The 10,895-nt window shown below is 38.3% G+C and overlaps 1 protein-coding gene across 1 annotated transcript; it reads right to left on the reverse strand.

Annotated features, from left to right (window-relative positions):
- Positions 1-135: 135 nt before the first annotated feature.
- LOC128474810 (eosinophil peroxidase-like) lies at positions 136-9,758 on the reverse strand. The gene is made up of 13 exons (XM_053457209.1): positions 9,580-9,758; positions 8,020-8,113; positions 7,616-7,791; positions 6,484-6,604; positions 6,274-6,403; positions 5,552-5,758; positions 4,930-5,245; positions 4,242-4,402; positions 3,903-4,155; positions 3,548-3,718; positions 2,743-2,980; positions 1,596-1,804; positions 136-1,062 (listed from the first exon to the last, which is right to left on the reverse strand). Exons 1-12 carry the CDS (start codon positions 9,656-9,658, stop codon positions 1,606-1,608), a joined length of 2,145 nt encoding a protein of 714 aa, XP_053313184.1. The 5' UTR covers positions 9,659-9,758; the 3' UTR covers positions 136-1,062; positions 1,596-1,605.
- Positions 9,759-10,895: the final 1,137 nt, after the last annotated feature.

Raw genomic sequence — 10,895 nt, forward strand, 5'->3', positions numbered from 1 at the left:
TTGAGGTCATATTTACTTTTTCTAACACAAAGTTGTGTTCCTTGTTGTTTTGCTGATGCATTTTTGAAATGCCATATGGCAATGTTGATAATCAGTAAATGGATTTGCTCAATAAAAAAAATAAACTGTATGATCTATTTTTTTAATTTTTTTATTTAACTCCTTGGCAATATGAAATAGAACATTTTCTGGAAGAATAAAATGCATCTGAAGTCTCTTTATATGCAAACTAAGAAGTAGGGAATCTAAAATGCATGCAACATGAATAGAAAGAGACAGTGGGGATTAACATACAATGATAGTCCATAGGAAGTGTGGACTCATAAAGCCTAATATATACTTCCTATAGATTATTACTTTATGCAACATAATACCCTTTCCTTCCCGCTCACATGAGGACACATGAGATAGGACAGAAGCAGCACTGACCAGAAGCAGATGCCACATGGCCCTCTTGTCCCATTTTAAGGGAAGTCCTGTTGATGCCCATGTACAGCGCGTTGCTGATTTGGCAATGAATGATACACTTTGCCATGGAGTAGTTGTTAGTTTGCTCATTTTCTTTCTATCTTTTTTTGACCTTTTTCAAATCCTGCATCTTACAATACTATGCACCTTTAACCTCCCCCAGTAACATACGCAACTTACACACATACACACTAACACTAACTTACACATGTATACCGTATTTATGCTAACACAAATACACAGGGAAGGAATTACATAAAGCTGGTCTTACTGCCCCGAGACACATCTACGCTTCTACGAGGTGAACGTTTAACCCTGAAAACAATTCCACTTACAGTCAATCACAAATCACTTGCAATTATGCTAAGCTGTGAAGTGCTGCATTTCCTATTAATTATACATTGCCTATCTAGACACAATAGACTGAAAGAAATCCTTGATAGATTGATAGATAGATAGATAGATAGATAGAATTTTAAAAACAAGAAAAATTATGTTGTAATATCTTGATGAATCAATAGTTTTAATGTTTGAAAGAAACATTATATTGTGAATGTGGTTCCATGTTCCATCACTTAGACAACTAATGATGATCTAAAAAAAAAAAAAATAGTGAAATATGTAAGTGAAACTCAAATTAAAGGTTCCATATATGTACCAAGGAAGTTATTAGAAAAATTTTTGCAGACTCAATTTATTCAATTTTGTGCTAATAAAAAAAATATATATATTTCCGTTTGCAAAGTGTCATATGTTAAGCATACTCTTCATTCCTTTAATAAACAAAATCAATATTCTTTTTATTATTGTTTTGTCAGATTACTCCATCTGACACTAACATACTTTTCTCCACTATCCAAAAAAGCCAAGCTATTTGCCATTGTTGCTTGTATTTATTTCCGGTTATTATGGGCCAAAAAAATAGCTGAAAATATACTGCTAACGTAACAAATTTTTTTGTACATTTACTAGCTGATTAAACTATGCAACCAATAAATTAATATTATGAAATTATTTGATGATATATGATCAACTAAGTTCAAATCTCAAAATTCCACAAGCATCTCTTAAAGATCTAGATGGGATAGTACGTCACATAGGTTTTCTGGCTTTCTAGAAATTATTACCAGACACGCCTCATGCTCTCCAAGGCCTCAGGTCTAGGGCTGGGATTCGTGAGCAGTTCACAAAATCTTGTGGGTACTGGTTTCCCAAAAAGACATTTCGAGGGACCTCCGTAATCCTGGTGTTTTCACAGATGACACGGGCCAGGGTTACTCTTTCTATTGATCTCTTCTGAGCATTAGTGAAAACAGAGGGTCTTTCATAATAAAACCTTTAAAAAAAAAGAAATACTTTAGTTGTGTTAACATGTGCTACAAGTATTAACATTCAAAAGCTACAATTAAGCTATGTAATTTAAAATATGTTTTCTAGACTTGGGAGGCAGGACTTGAAATAACCAAAATGTTATCCTGATCCAGCTCCTGTCTCCAGATATCTGTTTTCATCACTGTGATATCTGATCATAACGAAGACTTGGCTAAAGGAATTGCAGAAACTACAAAGAAGCAAGCTCTGGGGAAGACCTCTCCAGTAATGATCCCTTACTCTTTGTGTGCCAACCTGATCTTCCGGTTATGATGTCACACGGTGCGCAGACTGCAAAGCAGCAGTCATGGAGAGGTATGTCCCGGTGGTGGCCCACACTTTATTGTATTGGGCAGCCTAAGTGTATCCTTGGTGGTTGTTGTGGGCAAGAACAGCTATCTCTTTTGCCTTGCACACACTTCAGAAAGCCATCTACAGTAATTTTAGTTAACAGCCTGCAGAGCTTCCAGATGAAACACTTCTTACACTTAGTATGACCCACTATATAATATGGGAAAGACAATCAGAATCAGTCCTCTAACGGCTGTATTTTTACCCAGCACTTCTATGGACTGCATCTTCTCTAAACTAGTAAAACCCCCTTTTTATGTATAATAATACATATATTACACTGAAAGCATGACTTAATTCCAGATGGATAGATTAACCCTCTACCTCTCTGCTGTGAAAATGAGCATTTCTCACCACAGGAGTAGCAAGAGAAGTTAGGCAGAGGCAGCAAGCTATTTTATATTCATGTGACACAATTTTTTAGGACTTACTTAAATTTGATTTATTAATTGGTGTGGACCTTTTTTATTGCAGCAATCGTTAGCTGCTACATGTCATAACTTTATCAGACAGTTTTTCTCTGAACCCATTCCCAAAGCCATTTGGTATTACCGATCTCCATCTCGAGCCCTGCGAAACTGGTTCCCAATTAGGCAGGTGAGCAGTTGTCCAATTCTTCCATTACGAACAAGAGGTTCAGCAACTCCTCCAACCCAGATGTCTATGTTTTCAGGCGTCCCATAGAGATTAATGAATTTCTGAGCCAACTCCCTGTTGTTCAGCACATTAGTCAGTTCATTCAGGTTGCGAGGTGCAGAGAAACCACAAAATCTCCTCCACGCGTTGTATCCTAAGATACAGAAAAGAAGAAGATATATTACAATTTAACAAAACCATCCACTTCAAAGTCATTCATCCAACTTCAGTTCTTCTTAAGACACTGTAAAGGATAGTAGTAGAAGTTATGCAGCTGAGATTGTGCTCCATGTCCCAGAAGACCCAGCTCTCCTGGCACTTCTGTTCCACCATCCTCATAGCTCACGCTTTCCCCAACTAAGCATGCTGCTAGGGATTCACTGGACTCTGTAGGCCCTGAGTCTGAACCAGTATGTACTCAAACAGGAGAAGTGGCACTTTCCTATCTCACATTCTAGCAGGATTAGCTTTTCATGGTTTTGACTGGAAATAGCCACTTTTGGTGCAAATTACAAACTTGTTAGAAGACTCTTTAACTTTTACTTGAACTTCTTTTGCCACAACTGACTATTAATTGATTTATAGTCTATCTAGACTGTTAATCAGACATTACAGTAGTATTTGGAATGTATTGACAACGGCAAAAAATGATTTACAAATAAAGTTGGCCAAATGGTTCACAATATACAAATCAAAAGTCACACACTTTATTATAGTTTACCTGGTATTCCATGCTCACGACCTCGTTGCAGATTGATAGCTGGCAGGTCAAGACCAATGCGCTTAAAGAGTTGGAAGAGACGTTCCCGTAGCTCATCAACTACAAGCTGATTTTGGCGGTTCAGCTTTGCCCGATTTGCCATGAGGCCGCGAAGCAGAGGGTCAATGCCACCTGGGTAGGAAAAATAAAGGGCAAAAATGTTGGATGTTACAGAAGAAAAATAACTGTCCTTAAGTGGGGACAAAATCTATTCCACAAAAATAGTTCTTCGTTCTGGGGATACGTTTTTTTGCTTAAGTCAATAGTATCTTATTGAACATTTTTATTGAAGTAAATGCTTTCATTGATAGCTTACCTTCTCTCACCACCCTCCAACTGTTGAAAAAAGTCATATGAAGTGGGACCTCTGGTTCTGGCATTAAGGGACGGTAACCATCACCCAGTCGGTAGATGACAGGCTGTATTAGTGTGTGGCCCATGCGAAAGACAACTGTGAAGACGTTGGCCACTCTTGGGTCCACAGACTCATTGTAGTTCCGGTATGTAGGAAGAACCCTGGGCATCTCTGAACCCAGCAGCAGGGGCAGCCAATCTTTATATGTTATTTTCTGTTTAGAAAAATAGATTGCTTTCATTATTTGGGGTATTTTGAAGAAAAAAAATAATTTGGGGATGTTATATCATCACATTGCACCTGTAAGATGCCTCCAACAATCTTCCGAGCTTCTTGATAAAGAGTCTCTCCAGACCAGCGTGGATTTAATTTGCGCAATTCTGTTGCGATTCGATTGTGTTCTCTCACGAAAAGAGTATGAAAGGCGGTTAGACCTGGCTGTTCACTGACTCTTGGGTCTCCTGCAGTAGAAATAAACTTTGTCAGAAAACAAATCACCTTAATAAGCAAACATTTTAGACTACTGCCGTTTGACAGTGCCCAATATTTTACACTTTACATGGCATGCTACATTTTGGTTCTAAATGAAATAAAAATCATAAACACGGAAACAAGTCTTTATAGCTGTTTCCATTGTAGGATATTGTAAGGATATTATTAAGACGTGCACAAATAAGGGCAATTTGGTTCAGAAATGCTAATTTAAAATATCCTAAACTACTTCAGCTGGCAGTTACTTCTATATCTTGTCTGTCCATGGAATCCTTACTATATGAGTAATATGTTTGTTCTAAAATGGTTCCCCAATCTATATTTAAGAAAGTCTTGCTATAATAAATAAAAAATGTATTTAAGGTATCACATCTCAAATATTTTTTGATGCCACAACAGAGAAAATGATAACTTGTAAATTTGGAAGAACTCTTTACTGTAATGCTTTAAATGTTGACAAGCAGTTGTCGGTATCTAAGAAATATCTTGGACTCACCTCCTAAGAAACAGGGAATCCCAGAGGATCTGTTTGTGAGAACACAAAAGTCCTCCTCTGCTGTTTCAAATGGCAAGAATGGAAGGCCATTGTCGGTGAAGTTTTGATTGATAGCCATCAGTCCCAGTTTGTTAGTGTTGTTGCGGAGCTTAGCAGCCAGCGGCAGATCACTGCCATACACCTGGCTTCCGTCGAGGAAAGAGGTGAGGATATTGATCTGCTCGCGCAACGGTGATTCTGGGTTGCAGACTGGAGCTGAGCGGAAGAGTGGGATACAGTCACTCTGATTCCTAATGCGGGGGTCATTCGGTGGAATCTACAATATGAAAAATAAATAAAACGCAACATTGTTTAAATAAGGTCTGTGCTGATTTACCAAAAAAGTGCTGTTTTAGCTCAAAAAGCTAAATTGAGCATGAGATCAGTTCAGCATTCTTTTTTAACATAGAATGCAATGGAATGACAATTATAATGATGAAATAAAGTTACAGTTTCCCATACAATATCAGAAAATGCTAAAGTTTGTTGGCATGTTAAATGAAGTGATTCACTTGGGTCAAGTTTTCCTGTATGTTTTTATTTTATATGTGAATTCACCTTAAAAATGGTTACTGATAGTTACCCCCAATGGAAAGCAGGGAGGCTCTCGTGCGCAGCTATGATCGCAGTCCACACCTTGGAGGAACGTTGACCTTGCAGGAGTCTCAGGAGAGAGATCAAGGTCATGGTCAGTCCATTGTCCCCATTGCATAAAAATGAGGGCCCTGCCTGGATCCAAAGTAATATTTTCAGTGGGGAAACGGACAATCTCATTTGATACAGCGCGTGCCTGGGAAGAAACAACAAGCAAAAGTAACAGATTGTGGGGAAAGAAATACATTTTTGGGCTTCAAAAGCTATTGGGGGGTTTTTTGTTTGTGGAAACCCTTTGAGAAAATGAACCAAACCCACGATTTTTACATTATGTTTGGAAACTAGCAACAAGCTTTTAAGAAACACAACAAAGCCTGCTTTTACTGCTTTAAACACAAAACCGTAATCAGTCCTTGGTCTCTTCGTAGATTCAGGATAGCCATATGCCAATCCCACGCATTTTAAATACCTTTACAGTGTTAACCTTTACCACTATTTCTGACAGGCTGTTCCACTTATCTACCACCCTCTAAGTAAAGTAAAACGTCCTAACGTTTAAAACTTCCTTACATCTAACAATTACTTTCTTGATCCCAGAACAATACCAATGGGGATAAACTCTTAGATATTCCCATTATTTTCATATATTTACATGTGTACCAAAAGCAAACATTAGTATTAGTCTCATTGGAGCTCCTGGAATATTCCTACCAAAGGCAGACGGAATCCATTGATGGGGCGGCTTTCGGTCCATCCTCGTGGAAGGGCGATGCCATCCTCATATTCTGGCCTCAGCAAACGGGTAAATCCTGTGTTAGAAGCTCCAAGGCTTGGATTTCTCCTACAAAGAGATGGATGATTAAATATTACCAGCAGACCCAACTTGAAATGACAATTCCCGATGGGTAGATTATGTCTTACCTGTTATTACACTCTCCGCTAATGGTGCGATAGAGACTGTCCTGACAAGCCTTGGGAATATATTGGCTGGCACATCCAGTTATCTTAGAAATACTGTCCATCTGGTTTTGAGTCAACAAATCTAAAAGACATCTTTATTATTATTTATTCATACATTTGCATATTATGAGATAAAAAAATTCTTCAAACAAAATCTGTCCTGTCATTTATTCCACCTATTTCCATTGTAACTAAAAACTTTATCCTGATTCTCCAATTTATAATAGGAACATAGACTTAGATGGAAGATAATATTGCCTAGCCCATCCAGTCTGCCCATTTTTCTACCTGCTGTAGGACTGCAAGCCTTACTTGATCTTTGACCTTGTCTTATGTTCATGATAGCCTCATGTCTAAACCATGACTTTTTACATACCCGTGAAAACCATTACTTCTGCTAAAGGTTTATTATTAATATCTTGTATTATTCCCAATAACCATAATGTACCAAGATACAGATGGACTGAAAAGGCATAGAGTGAAATAGAAGACTTCCACAGGTACTTCCACAGGCAAAGATCCATGTCCCGTTCTAGCACTTTCATAGCCAGAATCCATCAGTCTCCGAGCACAACACAGATGTGGGATCTATGTTCTAATAGAAAGGTAAGCAGATATATTCTGCAATAAAATGACCTGCCTACAAGACAAAGGTCAAGATGCCCTCCAGCGAGTTCAGATAGATTTACCAATGTGCCAACCATTGCAAGATTCCAAAGGAGCAACAAGGACTGTGGGCTAAATATGAGAACAGAAGGTATCACTGCTGTGGTACATTTATCCTATTGAGTAGTTCTGAGGGGCAGAGGGTTAATACGATAAAAGGCATACGGTTGACTTGACTGGATAAATCTATTGCCAGTGCAAATGTCTTCAGCACCACCATGTGTCTACAGTCAAGAGTAAGAATAGAACCAGGGTTTGATTGCCACCCATCGTACAGTGAATTTGCCCTTTATGCCCGTAAGAAGCTCAGACCGGAATAGAACAATCATACAGCCTGCAGCATTAGTACAACTCATGCAATGTGTGCGTAGTATTTATGAGGTTGTATATTTCAGTCACTGACATTCCTTTATGTGGTGTCTAATACCTGAGATATTGAAGGGTCTCTGGTGAAAGTGTTTCACCTTCTCTGTCAGGAGCTGGAGGGTGGTACCCATGTAATCTGCAGCTCGAATGGCGTTTCTGCTCCCTGCCACAGGCTGCTTGAAATAAGCCATAAGATCAGCAGAGCTTACATCCTTTCTCCTTAGACGGTCCTTCAGACTGAGAAGAGAATATGTTTCGGTTACTTCTTGCCCTGTCCAACCATAGTCCAACCACAATGCTTAAAATACAATTATTTAAGGGAGGTGTGCTTGTAGCATTTGTGACTAGGAACACATTTCTTTTTAATTAAGTAAGTGTTTGTATGGACATTATATCATGAAAATATCACTGGAATTTTTATAATCCATAACCATATACTGAGCACTCATATCAACAAATTCTTACATGATGCGGGTGTTTTTATATGCTGTATCCACCAGCTTTTTGGCTTCTTTTGTACAGCTTGCAATGACATCATTGTCCAACTCTTCAATTCCATCTGTAAAAAAAAAGATACCATACAGCATCTCAACCCATGAGAACAACAACTGAGGACAAATATAAACAGGTTTTTGGTGTTGGTTTGGAAATATTTTCCTAGATAGCTAATCATGTATGTCTTCTATTCTTTAGCCACTAGATGGCGCACGGAGCAGGGGTTGCAGAGAAGTGCTACCTTGTTAATTAGAATTCATTGTATGAATCAATGTATGTATATATAGAGGCAAAAGGTGATAATTGTTAACCTTATTTGCTTGCGCCTACCCAGAATCCCTTGTGATTGTGGCAGCACCATGAGATTTCTGAGGGTAAAACAAGCCTTCTGGCGTGTCTGGTGTCTGTAGATGAGTGTTTAATAATGCTTAAACTATATATATATATATATATATATATATATATATATATATATATATATATATATATACTGTATCTGTATACATTTAAAAGCCAGGATCCCTATTTGGGCTCTAAGTGTCACTAGTGTTTTGGCGTTCCACTGGCCTGAATTATTAAAGCTATGTGTACCGTAATTAATTTGCCTATTTTTGGCACCTAAATATGGAGTGGAACCAGGTACGACATAGGACTTTCTATTCGACACCCATTTTGCCTGAAAGAACACTGAAACAAAATTGTAATATAAACTAATGCGTAACACTTACCCATATGCAAAAATGTTTAAATTGATTCTACAAGACTGATTTCTGTGGTTCCCATATTACTACTTTGCACCCAAAGGATAAATTACCCCTCTATCTTTTCTGGAATTCTGTGCACCCCCTTCTGCTTTAGTGGCAAATTTTCTATTTCGTGGAAAATGTTCAAAGGTGGGGTGTAAATTTTCACATATAAAAATTTATTTTTGTACACATTTTTGAGACATTAAATTTCAATTCAATGAGCCGTCTAAACCTTAATTGTTGTTAATCGGGATTAAAAATATTTTGTTTGTGTGTCAAAAACTATTTTGCGATGGATAAAAATCTAAATTATATTTTATTTTTTTTAAATATTAGCACAATTATTGGTTTAAAATATGAGCCTTGAATTGTTCAATGATCTTAGCAAATTTTGGTTATAATAAGTCTGATTCAAGAAGGATCTCTACACTTTTTACATCTTATTTAATGCTTATTGAACTTAACTACATTAAATGTGTTGTTGTTTTTTAAATCTTATTAGAGTCATACTAGCCAGCAATAACCTTCTGTTGTATCATATTATGTTTTTTGGTATTCATTGACATAATTATGTATATGATTAAGAAAGTTTTTTCACCCCCAAATTAGGCAACAGCATATAAGGAACATCATATACCACATAATTAAGTAAACCAACACTTTTAAGAATATTCTGCATGACACTTAATTAGACATATATTTAGATATATTTATTAAGTATTGGATGGACAATCAACACAGGGTTTTAACTTTTTTACACTTTTTTTTATTTTAAATAAATTACCGTAGTATGAAGATAAACATTCATGAATTCCTCCAAGGACCAACAGCAGGATCCCAAAACCAATGCGTGGACAGGCCATTCTGTAGAATCTATGGAGAATGTCATTATTTCACCAGTTTATCACGAAGGGTTTCCATTATATGCACAACTTCGATGTCACTCACCTGCCTGGTCCTGGCTATGAGATGGCCCCCCGGGTGTCAGTGCTTTATTGGGCTGAGCTGATAGGTGGAGATTTAAGTGGGAGTGGTCACATGAATACAGCCAGTAGGATGGGACTATGGTAGCTTGGAACATGTGGTCACAATGTTGCAAAATCAGCACTTCAATGATACCACAGAGTAAGAGAATCTGGCAGCCAGTTTGAAAGCATTCCTTTCCCTATGTATGCCATTTTTGAAATGCACATTAAAGTCCTCAGTGATGTCAGGAGGAGAGTGTCGTCGGTGTGGACCACACTGGGTAACACCATCAGTGGGACTGACACCCAAAACTGCTGTCCTCTGGTGACCTGTGTTTCCCCCCCACGTGCATGCACCTTGCTTTTCCTCCATCCAGGATGCTGACCTGGAAATGGAGGTTTAAGCTCTTGTGATGGTCAGGGAACAATCAGAGCTGACATGATACAATGTTGTCCACACACTGGGACGTGGTCTAAGGATTCTGTATGTTCGGTACGGAAGGAGGTACATGAAGGTGACGCAATAAGTGACCACACTGGGTGACACCAACTCTAGTGATGCCACTGGGAGTCCCTCTTGCATGGTATCTAGTGAATTTTTCTGCATGCAGTTATATGTCCGCCTCCACTGTCTAAATCTGTTGAAGCAGGCCGCGTTTAAGTATGTAGTCTGCAATGGCGCAGTTGTAAGGGCCGGCCCTTGGCCTCTAACAGCTTAGGTGTTTCTGATACCCCATCTCCTGCATGCATTTGCCTCTTTTTTGCTAACACAATAAATAACTAAATGGCAGCAGCAGTTTATTTAAGGAAAGTAAAATAAGAGCCAGTTCTAGACCAACTGCCTCCCCAGGCAGGAATACTGATTGATGCCTCACATTTTTTACACAGTTATTGTGTGTTTACAGAAATTAGTTTTTGTCTTGCTGTTTTATCTACACATTATTGTAACATTGTAATACTCTCATACACAGCAAACTTTGTGGGCACCTAAAAAGATGCATATCAGGGGAGGAAACGGGGGGACTGGAATTTGGGTCCCCATAGGGTGCTCTGCCTCTGGTAAGGTGTCTCCGGGACAGCCACCACTTCACACCTGTCTCCTTAGGCGGCATATGCCACTGCCTGATTTAAGCAC

This window comes from Spea bombifrons, chromosome 2, assembly GCF_027358695.1.
Source record: "Spea bombifrons isolate aSpeBom1 chromosome 2, aSpeBom1.2.pri, whole genome shotgun sequence".
Classification (NCBI taxonomy): domain Eukaryota; kingdom Metazoa; phylum Chordata; class Amphibia; order Anura; family Pelobatidae; genus Spea; species Spea bombifrons.

Coding starts and splice junctions, on each gene's coding strand:
- LOC128474810 (XM_053457209.1), bottom strand. CDS start 9,658: ATGGCCTGTCCACGCATTGGTTTTGGGATCCTGCTGTTGGTCCTTGGA. Junction 6,605..7,615: donor GAGACCCTTCAATATCTCAG/GTATTAGACACC, acceptor GATGTCTTTTAG/ATTTGTTGACTCAAAACCAG. Junction 3,719..3,902: donor TTGGAGGGTGGTGAGAGAAG/GTAAGCTATCAA, acceptor TTTCCTACCCAG/GTGGCATTGACCCTCTGCTT.